At 36.5% G+C, this 20,242-nt stretch overlaps 2 protein-coding genes across 2 annotated transcripts; one reads left to right on the top strand and one right to left on the bottom strand.

Moving 5' to 3' along the window:
• Positions 1 to 750: 750 nt before the first annotated feature.
• On the bottom strand, positions 751 to 15,030 carry LOC144440801 (AP-3 complex subunit mu-1-like). Its single transcript, XM_078130193.1, has 13 exons — positions 14,940 to 15,030; positions 13,833 to 13,911; positions 11,615 to 11,720; positions 11,029 to 11,141; positions 10,484 to 10,605; positions 9,503 to 9,629; positions 8,352 to 8,498; positions 6,859 to 6,932; positions 6,230 to 6,332; positions 5,209 to 5,367; positions 4,273 to 4,323; positions 1,969 to 2,037; positions 751 to 1,467 (listed from the first exon to the last, which is right to left on the bottom strand). The coding sequence occupies exons 1-13, from the start codon at positions 14,972 to 14,974 to the stop codon at positions 1,402 to 1,404; spliced, it is 1,251 nt and encodes a 416-aa protein (XP_077986319.1). The 5' UTR covers positions 14,975 to 15,030; the 3' UTR covers positions 751 to 1,401.
• Positions 15,031 to 15,401: 371 nt separating this feature from the next.
• Positions 15,402 to 19,912, top strand: LOC144440650 (uncharacterized). Its single transcript, XM_078130036.1, has 4 exons — positions 15,402 to 15,670; positions 18,046 to 18,346; positions 18,856 to 18,912; positions 19,739 to 19,912. The coding sequence occupies exons 2-4, from the start codon at positions 18,065 to 18,067 to the stop codon at positions 19,910 to 19,912; spliced, it is 513 nt and encodes a 170-aa protein (XP_077986162.1). The 5' UTR covers positions 15,402 to 15,670; positions 18,046 to 18,064.
• Positions 19,913 to 20,242: the final 330 nt, after the last annotated feature.

The following is a 20,242-nucleotide window of genomic DNA, read 5'->3' as shown; positions in this document are numbered from 1 at the left end:
CACATATCCTTAACATGTTCTCTCTTTCAATCTTCTATTTTCCTTTCAAATTTAACTGCGTGGACAAAGTTACTCAGTGGAATGCAATTGTTTTCCTTTTATTATTTGTACTTTATTTCTGCAGCTGAATAATATAATATACACATACACATGAACGAGCTACAGTTTAAATAGCACATTTAACAAAACTGTCTAACCCTATTTGAAGTCCCACCCCCTTCGAGTTCTCTCACCCTGTAACCTATTTCCTTTGTTTGCCACTAGAGGGCGTCGTTTTGTGGGGGGGGGGGTGTTTCAAGAAATATTCTACAGAAGGCTCATTGCCTCTGCTAGTGGTTTTTAACTTACAATTTGGACAAGTTCGACTTGACTATGCGAGCATACTTTCTTTTTAGAAAATTATGCAAGAATTTTTGTACATGTTCACTTGTACAATTCCTATTTTGAATTTAAAATGTTGGTCTGATGTCTGAAGTACAGTAACCCCCTGTCTACATAATATGCAAATCATCAGCTGCTAACACATGACAGAACTTGACTACAGTATACAGAGGATAAAAACTTAAAACTCGTAGAGTAGTAAAGCGAAAAAGAAAAAAGTTTTGACATTTATGTATTTCACGTCTTTATCTACTACTATTGTATATATATATATATATATATATATATATATATATATATATATATATATATATATATATATATATATATATATATATATATATATATATATATATATATATATACACACTTTTTTTTTGGGGGGGGGGGGTTGTTTTCAGCCATCAAGTGTGGGCTTCGAGCAAACGGGGGAAATTGGGCATTAGCGTTAGCGCTAGGAAGTACATACTTTAATAGTCAGATTTTGAACTCTTCTAAAATGGAGTTTCTCTATTTGATTGCCAATAGGGTTAGGGATTATTACAGTATAGGTTAAGTTTACTATAATGGTTGTTACAGGAATTATTTCACATTATATATTGTTGTAAATTTAACAGCACATGGAAGGTTTGGGGGGAGAAAAAAGTGTCCTTCAGGTATACCTGCAATACAACAAGTACGACCAACATCTCAGACCACTATGATACAGTTGGGTCTTTGAATTCACGTCTGAAATTTGACTATAGGTCTTCATTCTACATCTAACCATAAACTCGGCCCTCTCTTCAAATAAACCACTGTAATTCAATAATTGCTAAGTACACATCCTAATGTTGGCCATATAAAGAGATCTTTATGCAGCAAACCTCTCTCCTGTTCATGCACTACTTCACTGTGTCGTGTCCGTTTTAATATTCTCCTCATCACATGCTCTACAAAATAAATGCACATACTGACAAGTATATCTTCTTTTTTTTTACAATAAAAACAAATAAAGTAAATAGTATTTGTAGGATCTCCTCATGTCCTCACTTGGAATTTACCAGCTTTTGTTAGATATTTAACTCCTTTGAATGGTTTGTATTTCTGGAAGAAAAAGACAAATATTACTGATAAATACTGATTTGATAGGAAAGGATTGACTAACATAGTAACAAAGGAGCATTTGCAGAAATAGTGGGATATATGTATTGTATTTCCTCCTCAACCTCGTCTTTCTTACACAAACATATATTCTCTCTCTCTCTCTCTCTCTCTCTCTCTCTCTCTCTCTCTCTCTCTCTCTCTCTCTCAGTACATTCTATTTGTGTGTATACTGTGTCTCCCGTTGAACTCTGCACAACCTTACTTTAACATATCAAGCTGATTTGTGTATGCTTCAGAATTTATCTGTACTCAATCTCTTCTTTACCCTCTCCATTTTCCTACGTCTGTTTATCTGTTTATTCCTTCCCGCTCTTCCCAAACACCTACCTTGCTATTCCCCAAAACTTTAGAAAAACAATTTCTGACCCTGCTGTAGTGTAAAAGTATTCATTGTTTTATCATTGATAGGATGATACAAACATATCTTTACTTTTTACTTACCTCACCATACATATCTAGTCTGTTGACCTTAATTCCTGATATCGCCAACTGTTGAATGGTATATTGCACCTGTATAGCAAACACATTATATGTAAATTATTCTCAACATCATGCAAATATGTGAATGTCAATACAGATCTTGCAAACCTGCCATCTTGAATGGTGCATTTTGGGAAATCAGGGCATGTCTTTTGAAAATGGCAGGAGAGCTAAAAATCACTCTCCTGAAACCATCCAGGCGAGTGGTAGGCGAGTGATTTAATACCTCACCTGAAAATAGTCAGGCGAGTGAAGAAAAAAAAATTTCATTTTCATTTCTATTTGTATTTTCAAATGGCCAGTTGGGTCCAAATAAATAAAATAGAATTAAAAAAACACACACATTTAAAAAATGTATGCAAAAATATATTTATAAGTAACAGTTCGTTTGGTTATTAGTACAACAATTATTATTGCAACAATTTTGTTAAGTCTGTGCACATCAAAAAATATTAAGTTTTTTGTTGTGACTACAAGTAGTACAATACAAAAATATGTTTTTAATTTCAAATGCTAACTGGTCTTGTTTTCTTTAGAACGTTTTTATAAAAACATCCTACCTGAATATCTCCTCCGGAACAATTTATAGTCGCTACAAAGTACATGTTTTGGAGGGCATTGAAGAAACCACCACTTCTATTCCGCTTAAAATGCAGCTAATTCAAACTTGAGATTGTTCAAAACTACAATGAATTGACAAAAACTAACGTACCCCAGATGACAAATGCCTCCTGATGTTGAGCTTTGACGTTGACGTTACATTGCTTGCTAATTTGTAACCATTCACTCGATCCGAGACAATAAAACACGTAACCCCACCTAGTACCTGCACACGGATCCGACGACCGGTGTCGCCGACTAAAGTAGCGAGATCCGTTCACGTCTAAGCAGCAGACCTACTTTGTTTTAGAAATCACGACAAGGCGAAAATTCGAGCAAATATTTTATATGTTACAGCAGTCGATAAAGTCATGGAGGTAAAACAGACGTGGTCGGCAGTTGAATAGATCATCGGACAAAAACAATGAAACTGCATGTTGGTGATTATGAAATAAAAACCCGGGAATTTCTCTGAAAACTGCACGAGAATAATAAGATAAGATGGGAAAAATATCGACAGATTATTTTTATTTTTTATTTTGTAAAATAATCGATCTTATTTTATTGTCATTCTTTCAATGCCCTCCAAAACATCGCCATGCTATTGTCGGAACTCTGGGCATGTACTTTGTGTAGCGACCATAAATCGCAGTTGTTGTTCATGTTCCGGAGGAGACATTCACGTAAGCGTAGGATGCCGGATGGTCTCCAAAAACCCCGTTCTAACAAAACTAGGCCGATCGGAATTTAAAACTAAAAACTCATCGATGGATTGCTGAAAACGACATCGTATAAACAGTCATCGTATCAATCGTAATTGCGCAATTTGCAATGATGCGAAAGTTGAAATCTCCACGCATATGATACTGAGCTGATCAATATTCATGAATGCCATGACATCATGCATGTCCCGCTTCGAATACGTCACTATTTTTCCCATATAAGGGTAGTGCAATGCAAATTTCAGATACATATATAGGTCATGAATGGAGATAGACGATTATGAACACGGAAGTGTGCCACGCTCCCACCACGTAATTTTACCGAACAAACGTCGATTTTTATGGTAACCACATATTGAAAAATGATATAAAATAACACCAGGCTGTTGTAAAGGTTCGTTGGGGCCCAGGCGAGTGGAAAATCGCTCTCGTGGATTTTAGTTTGCGCGAGCGGTAGGCGAGCGGAGCGATCGCTCGCCTCAAAAGGCATGCCCTGGGAAATGTGGCATCATTCTATTGATAAACATGAACTGGTCACTTTTGTGAAGAATCTTGACGAAATGTTTTCGGAATCAAATACAGTTTTGCGTCTTGGTTACAGGGATCCTTGCAGTAGGGTTTTCTTCTGCTCACCACATCATATGCATTACCACAACTACAAATAATCCCCCACTCAGCTTAGATTGCAAAGTAGCTGAAAAAAAGTGTTTGAAAATGTTGCATCTCTGACTCTTTTATGATTATACCAAAGCATCTGAAAGGCTTCCATTGATAAAAGGACCCGGGTTTTACTCCTTCATCAACATGTGGTCACGTCAGTGCTGTAAGGTCGTATCTGCTATGCAATTCAAGTTGTATAGGTAGATACGACCTTACGACAATTCGTTCACAAGAAGTGAGTGGCAAAGTAATCAAAACCAAAATAAAACTATGGATATCTTACATTGATTGTTGGATTAGCCTCTGGGACGGGTGCTCCACTTTGTAGACTCATCTGTTCAAAATGAAATAATAAAGAATGAATTAAATTTTCTTCCTGTCACATGTATTGATGAGAATGTATCATATATCAATGGTATACATGTACGTGTGTGTAGCTATTTTTGACAAATTGCTCGTTTGAAGAAATGTTCCTCTTGACCTTATTATGCTGTGTGGAAGGAGGAAGGTGTGTGTGTGTGTGTGTGTGTGTGTGTGTGTGTGCATGTGTGTGTGTGTGTGTGTGTGTGTGTGTGTGTGTGTGTGTGTGGTGGGGGTGGGGAGTGGGGTGAAAATGGCCCCAATGTACAATCTTTTATCTTGAAAATAACCAAATTATGACATACTGCAACATGACCACATTGTTCTACTTTATTTTCATTTGATAATATATTTGAGTGAATCAATTTGACTAATCTGAGAGGAATGAAATATGTTAAACAATGTATATATATAATATAATACACTTATTGCTTAACAATGAGAGCAGTAGTAAGTCCCCGTCCGGACTTTGTCTGGCGGGGACTAAAAATGAACTAAATACCATGGAAATGTTTATTAATGGCCCAGGAATGAATCCAATGTTGTCACATTAGTGTTACATGTACCTTATCAGTGAAGCCTATAAGAATTACATATGATTATTCTTTTGCTTGGAACTAACTTTTTATCTAGCTCTGTCAGAGAACAGATTTTCTCACTCACATTTTAATATTATCTGAAAGGTAGCCTGAAATCCATGCGAATTGGGATTTCAAATTTTGCTTTCCAACCACAAGAGCAAAATTTAAAATCCTAATCCACATGGATTCAAGGCTATCTGAAAGGGGGCTTTAAATTATATAGCTTATAAGTTTTCAATGAGCCATCATCTCTTTATATGAGATGACACTATACTTACGTTTCCCTTGATGCTTGGGAGTTTCTGCGTGTTGATTTTACCAACTTCCCAAGTCAGAGTCTTGTTGACCGGATCAAAACTGTAGTTGCCTTGGGTCGTCGTCAGATTCATATTCAGTACAACCTTGGGTAATTCTGCTGTGATCACTACACTATCAATCTGTACATATCAGTAACACAAAATCAGAATCACATTTCTGATAAAACTTGCAATGCAAAGCTAAAGTTAGTGATGTGTTTGGAGAATATAAAGAAGTGTCAATGATTTATTTCATAAGGGGTTTCCAGCCAAATTAACGATATTTATTCTTACAAATTAAAAATTCCAGAATACAATACTAGGAGTCTCAAATCACCTTTTTTTGAGAGGATTGGTATTTCAGGTTTGACTATGACAATAATCTATTTTACTACTATCTTTATTTTTGTACACATGTACTACTACTTTGTTGAATTTCAACACATGAACTCAGTTTTTTTATTCATATATTTTATTTTCAAAATGTGACGACTACATTCACAGATAAGCACACAACTTGCTCTGTAGTATCTTACCCAATTAATCTGATTAAAATGCGATGTATCGTACACTTTCTTTTTGGCTGTTACGTTTACTGTCGTTTGTTCTTTTGTGAGTGCTCATTACATATATCTGACACAACACCATAGGTGATCCCATACTACACCTAAGTGCTGAGTAATTCACTCAATGAATGGGAACTCTTAATGCACAGAGTACATACAACAATGTTATCATTATTGTTTGGTGGTTCTCTTTCTTTCAATTTCGAACGTTGTGTGTATATATTGTAAGATGGATTCTGATTGGCTACTCGTAAGTACAAGATTTGGTATGGGAATGTCTATGGTGTTGTGTCAGATGCATGTAACGAGTGCTCACAAAAGAATAAGTGACAGTAAATGTAACAGTTTTGTCCATCTTTCATTTTGATCTACAGTCAGTCCAATAGTAGTCCATTAAATAAACTCTTAACACCTGGTATAATTAACATATTACTTACAGTTTTACCCATGGTTTGTTTTGGTCCTACAGTCAAATCAAATCTTCCACCCCCTTCTCTGAAAGATATCTGGGGTCTGACATAGATTGGTATGGCCACCATGCTGAAATGTATCAAATATTATGTCAAAATTAGATGAAGTTTCTGAACAGCAGTGCACTGTGCACGCTCAGTATTAGCAAACAGACAATAGTAAATCACATTATCTTCCATTTTTCTAAATTCATACATACGCAAACATTTACAGTTTGCTGAAGTACAAACCTCTCTCAACTTACCTACGGCAAGATACTGAGTACAACGTCTATTAGTCAAGCTGCGCTAGAACCTTGGGCAATTCTGCTAACTTTTAAAGTGACCACACGTCGTATAGCACCAAAGACGCTGTTACTAGAGGTACTGTCCACCTTAACTTTTGTCCAACAACCTTTTGAATGCAGATCCAGGGCTTACTACAAGACTACATATAGTAACTGTCTATAAGGCTTGCCTACTCAGTTAAAGGAAACAATGTCAGTAACTGAGGCCCCATTTTTGACTAAAATTGATGTACAAAGTGCAGTCACACAATTATTTTTCTTTCAACAAACCATTTTGCAACTTCAGTTTAATTTGAAATCTAGTCTTACCTTTGTGAACTGATATGATAGGATACCAATTTAAAGTTACCATCAGGAGGCACAAATGATATTATACGTTCAGACTGTAAAAAAAAAACACATAAAAGTGAAACTCATTATGCTTATACTCTTGTTGTGACTAAATTAGTAATTTTTCCATAAAGGCAAACTCTCTAAGATCTGTTTCATTTCACTTTTTATATGAACAGAAAATGTCCATCTTTGCACTTTATAATAATACATATTTTGTTGATATTATAAAAGTATAGAGAAGGCTACTTTACATCTTTTCTGCATGGGAAGTTAGTTCTTTACATTTTCTTTGTGCAATATTTCAATATTGAGGTAAATTTCAATGAGAAAAAGACATGTGAACAAGTTATTTGATTTGTAAGGTCATAATAGTCTTGGTTACCCAAACTCTCACCACTGGGGGCTCTTCTACGAGACCATCGAGATGAGAGTCTGGGACAACCATGTTTCAACTACCCCACGCCCTCTAGTCACATTGTATTCATTTCCACATTTCTTGTAAATAGTAGTTTTTAGTAGTTACATTGTATTTCACTATTTCTCGTATCAAGTATTATAATTTAAGTAGTAGGTTGGATCATGAACACGACTAGGTATGCTTACCTATTTCCATGGTCCCCACCAGAGTTAATATATTTTATTAGCATTTTTTTTTTAATTCAAACTTTTGTCTTTTCTTTCGTTATTGTTTAACTTTGGTGAAATAAAGATTCATTCATATGTAAAGTCACATGGTACATTTCTTCAAAGTCATAAAAAATGAGCTTATGAAGCCTATCTGTTGTAGTTTTAGATGTATGATGCTTGAGAGGTGATAAATTATCACGAAAGTACCTAAATCATTTAGCCTATAATGTTAGACATGAATTATTCCCCAGCATGCACTGCTCTGATCAGTACTTCCTGCGTGGATGAGTTGGAATCTTGTTACTCCAGACTCTCACTAGGGGGAGGTCTCGTAGGTAGAGCCCCCGAGTGGCAAGAGTCTGGGTAACTGAGACTAATGTCATAACAGTTTAGAAAGAATTCCTTATGATTTGTGTTTATTTTATACAGGGATGTTGAGGATATTGTGAGCAAAACAAAAACCATTTACAGAGTTTGCAAGTCCTTGTGATGCAGTCATGCTGAAATGGCCTGGCTATATTTTCGTCTTTGTACTTCATTAACATGTTGTATCTGGTGCAGTATACTATGTACTGTGTACAGTCAGGGAGTAGCACTGCGATGTGCTTTAGTATTATCTTTATTTGATAACTTTGCATCACATTGTAATTTTAGACCTGAGAATGTAGTTTTGTGCTAAGTACAGTCTACGTAACATGATTATACTTGGACCAACCGTAAATATTTTTCCCTTGGAGAACATTCATATACATAGGCACCCAGGCAATCACTGAAAGGTCGACTCAGTGGATAGCCCTGGTGCCTATTCATAAGTCTGTAGTAATTATGCAAGTGTCGCTTACCTCCCATCTCTTGTAACGGACACAGGGATGAAAACTAACATCATCTAGCAGTCTATGGTTCATAAATGACATGGTTAGGTCTGGCATACCACTTAATTTAATACAGCAGTCAATGTAACCCTGGATCTCTGCAAACACTGCAGAGCCCTGCAATGGTTAAAATTTGGTTATCGACTCTTAGAATGCTACATACTACTAGTGTATGATGGTAGTGAAGCCATGCAAAGTTTTTTTCACTATCACAACACACTGCAACTATTAACCCTTAGAATGCCATGCAAGTGTATATACAAAATAAATGTATTATCATGGCAGTGAGGACACTGGAGCAATGCACCATGCAAGTGTATTCACTTAACACATTCAAGCTATCAATTTTTCAGCCTGGTTGGCCAATGTTTTTAGTCATTTTTGTTTTGAAAATTGACATTCAACATCATGTTGCAAAAAAAAAATTGAATTACCAAAAATTCTCTATTTCCCTTAAGAAATTGTTAAACTGAATGCAGAGTCTTTGTGTCTGAGGGGTAAATTAGTGGATCTAGCACTGTAACAGGCTGTATAGCTGTACATTTCACAATATTCTAAGAGCCATATCTCTACGAAAGAAAAATGTTTTTCCTTACTGACATGTAAGAATGAAGTTGTTCAGTACAAACTATCAGTTTTTGTTCACAAAGCTTTTAATACTTGGACTAGTTTTGTTCAGCAAACATAGATGTATTGTCGATGTTCTCCCCTGCCTTATCTTTCCTTTAATTATTTTTATGTTAATTATTAGAAGACTGATATTCACTTCCTTGTTCTTTTTTTTCTCTTCTCTACTGTGATGTAAAATGTTTTGTGCGATGGGCTGAGGCCTTCGTATTTGAAATGAAAGTATAATACATGTAATAATGAATGTCTCTGCAGTTTTCTATCTCTCATTGACCGTGAAAACTACCAGTTTTAATATCTGCCTTTAAGCTCATGTGTCCTCAAAGAGAATGGATTCCATACCCCTTATTGTTTTGCTACAACATGGCTCTTTCATTTCATGTTTAAATTGCTTAATTATTATTTCAATGATGTCACTCTGATTTCTATACAAACATTCCGTTTCTATGGTTTTCATGCCAACATCTAATCTGGAGACTATCCAATAAACTTACGGATTTGTCAATAATGGCGTCGACCTCTTCGATGACGTCAAAGTAGGCTTCGTTGTTTGTATACTTGACACCAGTACGTCTCCATGGAACATTTGACAGCTGACCTGTCGGCAACGTATCACTAACACTGATGGTAGGCAAGGAAAATTTGAAATTATGATTGACAATTTTTACAAGTGAGTATGCATTATAAACTACATGTACAATGAAATCTAATCAGGCTGCAAATAGTAGTGATAGATAAGACTCTCCTGTCAAAGCAGTGCTACAGTGTGTTAAGTCCACAATCCACAACCAAAGCCCTACATGGTGTTTCATATATATTTTGTGAACATTTCCAGAATGCAATCACACATGGTTAAATTGTTATTTTTGGACTCCAGTCACTGTTATGGTTCTAGCTGCCAAACAACTGTTTCTTTCTCTCCCAAATAAAAAGACAATGGCCTTTTAGCTAGTAAATGGCACAGTTTGCTGTATGCTACATGTACATGTAAAGTGTACATACCAAAGAATTTGTTTATAGTGCCAAAATCCAAAAATGTTCTTTGACACTGAACAGGAACAGTACTATCGGTAGATTGATTTGAAAGTTAGAAAGTGCTTGCAAATAGATGTGTCTTGATGTCCTTCTTTCATTTATTGACAAAAGAATGATGAACATAGATGAAGTGGTAGACTGATTCATAAGGGTGGCACTGCTTGTGAGAAAGCAGCTAACCATAAGACTTTGTTTAACATCAGGGGAACATTAAGTAGCCTTGTTACTTGAACAAAGAGAATGAGTTACAGTTTTGATGTGAATCAAGTCAGCACTGTAAACAAGGAGCAGTGTTATTGAGAGCCTTCTAGGTGATGAATAGTACTTGGCATTCACTTCCAGAATGGAGAGATAGCCAGTGAAGTGCATGGAGAACTGAAGTGATGAGATCTATTGCTAGGGCTACCGTACAACTTCGATGGAAAAATGACCACACTTACTTTGTACTTCCAGTAACGGTGTTCACAACAGTCCTGATCAGATTGGGTGGTTTGATCAATTCCTTCAAAATATTAGACTCTGTTGCTAATGGGAAGCCATTGTCTAACATCTCCTCTAACAGCTGCAGAGACAAGACATTGTAAATGACATCACAAATTTATGTACATCTCATGTATGACACACTATAAAAAGTGAATACTCTTCCTAATGGTATTCTTTTCGGCATTAAGATATTATTCCCCTCGATTTTTTTTCTTTGTTCAGCTTAAGCCATGGGAATTCAAATAAGCTAAGACTTGCTCATCCAGTGCCAGTTTGATGTTAATACTGGCTATTCTAGAGTTGCAGGTAGTTCCCCTTCCAGTTGCCATTACAAGCTATTTGTAGTAAGGTGTGAGCTCTATATTAGCCCTTGGCAAGACCAGTCAAGTAAAGCAATTACTGAGATGGATGAACCACATTTGCCAGTAACTTGAAATATTACAACAAACTTTTTTTTTGTCTTTGTGCAGTCTCAAAAGAAGACTCCCATTTAGTTACTCACCTCATACACTACAACAAAGTTGTCTTTGATTGTTGACTCTGTGCAGTCTGAAAAGTAGTCCTCAAAGGTATCCACAACACGATGAAGAAACTCTATCACAAACAGTGGAGGAACTGAAATGAGATACCAATCATTAGTTTTCATATTTTTAACTTTCATAACTTTTATATTATTGTACTCCCACCAAATGTATGTGTGTCCATGTTCATATGTGTGCACATCTGAGCATGCATGCACACAAATGTATCTTTGTATGCTTGGATGTGTGAGTGTATACATGTATATGTGCATGTGTGTGTATGCATGTGTATGTGTGAATCCACATGTGAGTGTATGTGTGAATGCATGTGTGTATGCATGTACATTTATATGTATATGCATGTGTACATTGTACATCGTGTGTGTGTGTATGTGTGTATGCATGATGTGTATGTATGAATCCATATGTGAGTGTATGCATGGGTACGTAACATGTACATTGTATGTATATGTGTGCATTTGTGTATGTACATGTACATATGTGTATGCATATGTCACTTATGTGAGTGTGTATGTGTATGAGAATGTCACTCCCTTCGATACTCACCTTCTGTTGTCACAACTGCCACAAAGTAGAGTTGATTACGAAATATGCTAATCAGATAGTGGTGGGGGGTGTTGATAACTGGAGGAACATCGTTGGGTGATGATGCCTGTCAAATTGTAGACAAGAAGTTAGAGTTATCAATATCAGTAATTTTATATATTTTTGCTTAAACCGAGCACAAATGATGTATTTTTTAGGAAGTACAATACTTAAATAATTTACTAAATACCTACACAATGTATCACACATCTCAAAAAAGTTCATCACTTGACTTTCTTTATACACAGAACTAATAAAATCTCGTTCATTTTATAAATACTTTGATACGGGCAAGCTAATTGTCAATCCCGGGTCAGTGTCCCGATAATTACCAACATGCATCTCAGGCCAACATTTTCACAAACATAGCTCCCTTAAGCACAACTATTTCCATCAATAGTGACAGATTTCTTTCCTGTACATGTATATTCATAATACTGTACTCCAGTGTGCCCTCTACTGACTGCCAAATTTTGTTGTTGTTAGTCAAAATGAGAGAAAACTGGCATTTATTGTGAGTCACCATACAGTAAGGGAACACCAAATTTTGGTGCATCACTAGAAATTGTGTGCGTCCGTGGTACGTCAAATTGGCTTACAGGGCACACTGCAGTGCTCCAATATTAGGATATACCAATCTGTGTATATATATATATATATATCTGTACTCTCTAAAATGGCAGTTTCACAGACACTCAATGAACTTTGTGAGCATGTTACACAGTCGTAAAGGTATTTTTCTCCCCTAATACCTCCACGGTCAAAGTCATCTAGCATAATGAGCAATGAGCATCATCTTCATCTGACCCTTATTTATATGCAGATTTGCTCTTCAACCAAACGTTACCATAGAAAATGTTCAGAATGCTACAAGTACAACAGACACAAACTATAACTTTTTGTTATTGCTACTGTAATTGCTACTTACGCCATCTAGTGGCACTGTGTGAGTGGGGTTAGAGATTCTAGTCGAAGATTTCATAAATAATTTCATATTTGTAGGTGTGTGAGAGACTGGTTAAAAATGATTCTCAGAATATTACTATATTGTTGTTTCATGCTGTAGATTACACTAGTGGGTGATAGCAGTGCTTTGATTAAGTGGATAGAATCACACTGTAGTAAAGATAGTGTAAATATTGAATGAGGTTGAATATGTGACTACTTGAGGAAAACTTGCTCAGAGATGTCACTCTACAGAGTGAATGTACATCAACATCCACTGATGGAGATAGTCAACATGCTACAAATTTTATAATGAGTTTTAGTTTGTGTCTGGAGTTGCTTGCAGACTGTCGATCTGTCAGTGCCACAGTTGTGCATCTACACACATGCACATGTAAACCCCTCAAATACCACAGCTCCTTGCCAACTTTTATCATATGGGGAATCACAGTGCTCCAGGTGATGGAGCAGACATATACTGTACATGTAGATTGCTAAATTGCTCAAATAAGAATTTCTGTCCTAACAGGTCTCCACTTACACAGCTGGGTTGACTTGAGGCAAACAGTCATTCAAGTCTTGCCAAAGAGATTAGCCAGTACGATATAAATGGTACAGTAGTGAGGATCAAACTGGCCAGGTACATTTATACATATGGGGTTTTTGACTCCCATCTCACATCACTATTAGTATTTCCCATGCAGTTTTTTAAACTTTAATTTATGAATCTAAAAGGACAGAAAGGGGTGAAAATTCTTATTGGGTACTAAGAGATGACCTCAATAGGCCTTTCCAAAACTTGCCATGGTGGCGCTCTACTTCCTGTCTTTGTGTACCTTGGGGTATACATGGGGCGCATTCGGGAGTGCGCACTGGCCAAACAATGACAAAACGTTTTGACTACCGAACGCACCCCTGGTATAGGTTACTTGGTTAATCATAGAGCACTGCTGCTTTACTCGATGTCTGAACAATACAAAAAATATACCCCTAATTTACACTTCTACAGAATACCAAGGGACAAAGCTCTTAAGAAACAGTACGATGAGGTGATGATACCCCAATTTGAGCGAGGGCGCTGTATTCTCAACTTCCTGTTTGCAGTCTGGAATGGCCTATACCATCACCATGTGAGTAGAACCAACTCGGACATTGAACCAAATGATGTAAACATCATATTTCCTGATGTTCATCTAATTGTCTACAATAACAAGAGTTTTTCCGGCTCACTTACCTTTTCTTGAGCTTCAAAGAAATAATCACATACTGATTTATTGATGACACTTTTCCAATGTTTTTCCATAAAAATATCCCTGTGACAAGATCAAAATATAGTTTATAGTCATACAAAGAAATTCCATGTATCCTACTTTGCTCCAATATACTTATGTGTACAAACACCCGCTTAAGAGAAAGAGGTTTGGCTGTTCAATTAACTTCATTTGTGTAAATTTTCTATATATTTGAGAGTTTCAGTTCTCTTACAAATGTCTTGAGTTGAAACAGTTGATGTCTGAAAATATGACATTTATAGTATCGCTAAAACAATGTAGGCTTGGTGTTTCACTTATGGGACATTATAGCTAAAACAATGTAGGCTTGGTGTTTCACTCATGGGACATTATGTTTTTGACACAGCGCTAGACATATTTCAACTCTTGACTAACAATAACAAAGACACAACAAACACAGCAGGATCCTTTGCCCAGTCACAATGAACAGTGATAAGCATTGCTATTCTTTCACAATGCAGTAAAAACAGGCTTCCAATGAAAACATCACACATGGAGTTGATGATTCTAATGGCTGCAATTGTTGATTTTCTAACTGATAATCAACATTTCAACTTGACTACTTGTACATACACATTGCACAGCACCAATGTACTTGTTTCGTTTGCATTAGAAGTTGTCTGAGGGTGTGTACAAACAAATGTCATGTTACATGAGTGAAACACTAAGCCGGCATCATTTTAGCTGTACTACTAATAGTGGGTGTTCAGAAATTTGGTTTCAAACACAGATGGTCTCAGAATTTACAGACCCATAGTTTGTTCACGGTATGGATCAAAAAGGGTACACTCGAACATTCCATTCATTTTGGTCAACATATCTCAGTAACATTGAATGGGCATATATACATGTATTTCATTTTTATCAAAATAGAAAATATCGATTGGTAATATTACTTTCCCTAGCCCTCGCCTCTTGCTTGCACTGCTTGCAGTTAATTTTGCACTCCGAGTCGAACGGTACATTTGAAGGCTTTGCAAATAACGTTGGCTAAATTTACGAAACACTGAAATACATTTTCTGATCGTAAAGATTATGCACATACTTACCCCGACGAATTAATGATAAATAAACTGTTTATCATGTTGAAAATTCACTAAATGTAACACCAATAACGGTACGATGAACATAGATGAAAACCGGAAGTAAATTCGTGGCCATATGTACGCATGCGCAAATCTTTCCAACAGCGCCCTCAGAGGCGGTTTATTTATTCACTTACTGGATTGCCTAAAAGGGGCCGTTGTACAAAATAATTTTAAAGAGCAAAAATTTTAAAATTATTTCTAAAGCGACCACTGAAGACTTTTCCTCCTCTAAGTAAGGAAATGAAAACACAATTATATTGTATATTATCAAGTATGTTTAAAAACATGTGTTGTCAAAAACTGTGGCATTTTAATTTTCAATTTGTTTTTAAGTTGAAAACTAGGACACATTTTTTATGATTATCAAGAAATATTGACATCAGATAGACGATACCGATAGTCTTTCATCAGAGGGTATTCTATTTCCTACACTGTGGTGATGAACACTACAATGTAGGCTACGTATATTGAGACTGTCCATGACCGGCGGCATCTAGCTGTCACACGTAGTTCTAATAGCTAGTTTGTGATGAAAAAACAACGTAGGTTCTGAAGAACGTTCACAGCTGACGACGACGGAGAGGATTTATTGTAAATAAGAAGAGATAAAAATTCAAACGCAAAAACACAAATACAAGCGAGTGATACTAATGTGAAGACGACAGAGCGAGGAAGTGAGGCGAGCGCAAAAGGTGAGTAAATAAAGTTGATATGACAGTGACTCGATCATGCTTTCTGTTTTTCTTCTCTTTTTTTTTGCCATGCATAGGACATGTTCTATACGAGTCCATGCTAAATGCGACACTACAAGCTAGGTGTTAAAATGACATTGCTGTCGTGATACCATAGACAGATGACTGCGCCGTACCAAAGTGGACAACTGTGCGCTGCACAAAAGGTCATTTGAGGACACTGTCTTATCATGGCGGGTCTCAACAGTTTCATGATTCTCTTCTGGAAGTGCGAGCTCATCAATCGTAAACCACGGCATCTTTTACGGCACGCTGACATCTTACGCCTATGAAAGTGGGATACCGTGGCCACGTACAGGTAATCATACACATGATCATAACAACAATGGCTGCCGCTCATGTTACATCATGGCGAGTTATATGGCAACTGCATGCCGCGTTTGCACTTCCGAAAAAAACCTACAGGGTACTCACACATACGGTCATACGACTATCCCAAAAGAAGTCCTAAAAACTATAATTGGGGAGTACAACAGAGATGATGGACGTGTTTTGGACGGTGCAGTAAAAGCGGCCGTGGTTTACGACGCGACTCGGATGATGTCATAGCTAGCGTGAAAAGCAAACGTTGAAAATCCACTTTAAATTTGTAATTAACCTACTTGCTGCAAACTCACGATTGTATCGGACGCCCTGTCTGACGAGCTGGGTGCGGAATTGTGTCTTTCCCAAGGGTATGTAGCTAAACTCTATAGTTACCTATGGGAGCTAAACTAGCTAAACTAGATAAATACAGCTAAACTACGTGACTTTAGCGGATAAATATCGTTCTAAATTTTATAAAGTATCCCCTAATTAGACGGGCAGTCCCTGGTGAAAAAAGTTTTACAAGGATATATCCGCTAATTATTTATAAAGATCCGCTAATTAGGCAAGCCATCTCTTAGACTAGTGAAATAAAAGTTTTACAAGGATATATTCGCTAATTATCGCGTCTAAATATCGTTCTAAACTTCATAAAGTATCCGCTTATATATCTGCATAATTATCCCAAAGATTGATAATGGCGTGAGCTGCTGCCTGGCGATTTAAATTAGTCGACTTTTCGAAAGTCTCTTTTGAAGTTTGACCCTTTATCCCTCGAAAAATGGAATTCACCAAACCTGAGCAAACCTGTCGAGATGTTCATCTGATCAAGGTTCGGGAGGGAATGAATCTTTATAGTGGTCTGAGATCTAACAAAAGAAATATTCAGCTCACTAAAGAGGTTGGTGACAATTGATTGACACTAAAAGTGTGATATCATTGGTCGCGACACCTAAAATTCACAACCATCTTGCATTGCAAGTCAAACCACAGCGAGTGGTCTGAGAGTGCAACAATTGTTAGCAATTTATAATAACTACCATAATTATTTTTTAGCAATTAATGTATATATAACTGGTTAGAGGTTATTAGTTCGGGCCTTGTCTCCATCTTTACGTATTACCAGAAACAAATGTATGACCTTACAACACCAATCACAATCAAACGAATTCACTTGACTGCGGACTTATTGTGGTTATGTAAAACACATCGTTCAAAGATATGTTCTTCAGAACATCATTTGAGTTGAGCTTTGCATAAAAAATGTCCGGATTTCTAATTACAGTTCAGCAACTGCAAGCCATTTTAGATGCTACCGTCCCTGACCGAGTGAAAATTTTGTACCAAGGATATATCTGATATTTACGACAATTCGCGCGTTCTAAATATCCTTCTAAATTTATACATTCGCCGAAGTTCTATGGTAGAACCAAGAAATTAATATTAATTTGCATACAATCAGAAATATGTACACGATGTACCAGTCCTTGTACATAAGACCCAGTGCGCAAAACGATACAATTTTCGTTGTTATCATTTTTTTTTTTAAATGTTAACATTTTATGATTAGAGTAAACGCAGTCTGGTGAACCGAAATAAAAACTTTTCAAAATTGTCTTGTCGTACTTCTTTTTCGAAATGTACATATAAATGTACATAGGTGATAATCCTTGTGTTTATATAACAATGAAAGCTCCCAACATTTCAATTGCTTGGGAAAAGTAAACGTACAACACCGATCCGCCACTCAGTGCATTGTTCAGTATCAAGTACGCGATAATTAGTAAAGGTAAGGCAGGTTCTATGAGCTGCATATTTTTTTACCCTTAGGAGACCATTTTGACTAATCCTACATTTCACGCCCTCTCTGACATAATTATTTGGTAAATTTGTTGGGCTTTAATAGGGGGCCTGCTGTACACTTAATAAATTAAAATTTAAATTCATTTGATTTGGCATTAACTATACACGGATATGTCAGAAACCATCTAATCACCCTTTCCTTTCAGTACAACCTAATGCAAGAAGATGATCGGAGCTTCTCAACAACAACAACAACAACAACATCAACATCCACATAATTGGAACAGTCCAGATCAGCCACAGCCACAGCCACAAACAGTATGGGTCCAAATACCACAAAATGTTCCGAGCCAGAGAAGAATTTGTTGCACATACAAGTGTAACTGCATGGCCTTTGGTATAGCTCAAATTATTCTCGGCCTCTTTGTGATAGTACTTGGATGTATGGCTTACAAAATGGATCTTCTGGCAGGTTACGGGGGAGGTGCAATATGGTGTGGACTAATTGTAAGTGCCCGTATGGAAACTTCTTGATATATGACTAAATTCTTATAAGCCTGTGGGTAATATTCTGCTGGAGGAGGAGGTGGAGTGTCTATTAATGCTGTTTTAATATTGCTAATGTTTTCATGCACATTGTACGGTACGAAACATTCACTGGGGACAAGGACCACTCTATGCCGTGCAGACCATGTTAAACAATAATTCACCAACATTTCACAGACTTGTGACATAAGGCTATCTAATCATTTTTTTTTAAAAAATGATCTTGTTTAATAAAGATGGCATACGCCTACGTCGGGGACCAGGTTCTTTCAAAAATATCTCCCAACTTTCTGGTCCTTTCAAAATGATAAATAGATATGGGGTTCTTATGAAGAGAGAAGTTAGGGGGAGAGAGATATTGAGGCATATGCAAACAAATTGCCATAGCGATCAACCATCTCGTTATTGAAATAATGCTATGGCAAAACCACAAGATTTTTTTTATTAATGTCCGACATATTTATTCCTAGTTTATTGTACCTGGAGTCCTGGCTATTCTTACTGCTAACTATACAAGAAACGTTTTGGTAGGTATTCACAGTAATGTACTATACTGTACTGTACTGTACTCTACCGTACTGTACTGTACTGTACTGTACTGCACTGTACTGTACTGTACTGTACGTTACTATATCGTACTAATTGTACTGCAGTGCACTGCACTGTAATATACTGTACTGTACAGTACTGTAAGGTAAGGTAAGGTAATGTTCTGTACTGTAATGTATTGTAGTGTAGTGTATTGTATTGCACTGAACTGTACAGTACTGTACTATATTGTATTGTATTGTATTGTATTGCATTGTATTGTACTGTAATGTATTGTACTGTAATACACAGTACTGTATTGTATTGTATTGTATGGTATTGTACTGTAATACACCGCACTGTGTTGTGTTGTATTGTACTGTACTATATTGCACTGTACTGTTCTTTATTATACAGTACTGTATTGTGCTGTACTGTATTGCATTGTAATGCACTGTACTGGTCTGTACTGTACTGTACTGTACTGTACTGTACTGTACTGTACTGTACTGTACTGTATTGCACTGTACTGTAATGCACTGCACTGTACTGAATTGTACTGGCACATTACTGTCATGGTACTGTACTATATTGTAATGCACTAAATTGTATTTTTTGTACAATACAATACTGTACGTTATACTGCACTGTACTGTACTACACTACACTGTACTATACTGTACTGTACTGTATTGGTACTGTATTGGTACTATGTTTTACTGTACTACACTGCACTGAACTGCACTACATTCGCACTGATTTGAATGAACTGCAGCTCGTTTCTCTTAAGTGATCACTGGCTCCATTTCTTACACCCTGCATTAGATTGTTGCATCTATCGTGTTCAGTGTTCCAATAGCAGTCGTTAGTATTGGATATCTATTATCAGTGATTTCACTTGTCAGTGCAGTTGATACTGATCAGGAGAATTTTAAACCGACAACCTACACTTTAGTAAGTATGTTCAAGTATTTAGTAAGTTTTATATTTATGAAATGAATATGGTTGTATATCGATACAGATTATTAGATTGCTAAATATGCAATAATATACAGGACTTCAGGATATAGCCTTATGACAAAGATTACACCCCTCCCCCCCAAAAAAAACACACAAAAAAAACATTTTTTCAATTCTGGCAGGTAAACATTACATGGTATCTCTTCCAGTTGTTGCAAATTCTTTCGATAGCTACAATAGTTAGATGTTTCTTTCAATGTTAAAAACTGTTGCTAAAAGTGAAGTAAGTGTAGTTCTTTCTTAGCACATAATTCGCTTTTCTTTTCAGAAACAAATGTATGCCGTAGACTCATCACTTATTGTAGTGGC

The sequence above is a fragment of the Glandiceps talaboti genome, chromosome 10, assembly GCF_964340395.1.
Source record: "Glandiceps talaboti chromosome 10, keGlaTala1.1, whole genome shotgun sequence".
NCBI classification, from domain to species: Eukaryota; Metazoa; Hemichordata; class Enteropneusta; family Spengelidae; genus Glandiceps; species Glandiceps talaboti.
The sequence above is the reverse complement of the archived record's forward strand: the minus strand, read 5'-3'. Positions and strand labels throughout refer to the sequence as shown.

What these genes read in the sequence shown, in the direction of transcription:
- LOC144440650 (XM_078130036.1), top strand. Translation starts at nt 18,065, where the DNA reads ATGATCGGAGCTTCTCAACAACAACAACAACAACAACATCAACATCCA. An exon ending in CAATATGGTGTGGACTAATT is followed by an intron (nt 18,347 to 18,855) that starts GTAAGTGCCCGT and finishes ATTTATTCCTAG; the next exon opens with TTTATTGTACCTGGAGTCCT. An exon ending in ACTATACAAGAAACGTTTTG is followed by an intron (nt 18,913 to 19,738) that starts GTAGGTATTCAC and finishes ACCCTGCATTAG; the next exon opens with ATTGTTGCATCTATCGTGTT.
- LOC144440801 (XM_078130193.1), bottom strand. Translation starts at nt 14,974, where the DNA reads ATGATAAACAGTTTATTTATCATTAATTCGTCGGG. An exon ending in GGCAGTTGTGACAACAGAAG is followed by an intron (nt 11,142 to 11,614) that starts GTGAGTATCGAA and finishes ATCTCATTTCAG; the next exon opens with TTCCTCCACTGTTTGTGATA. An exon ending in ACTTTGTTGTAGTGTATGAG is followed by an intron (nt 10,606 to 11,028) that starts GTGAGTAACTAA and finishes TTGTCTCTGCAG; the next exon opens with CTGTTAGAGGAGATGTTAGA.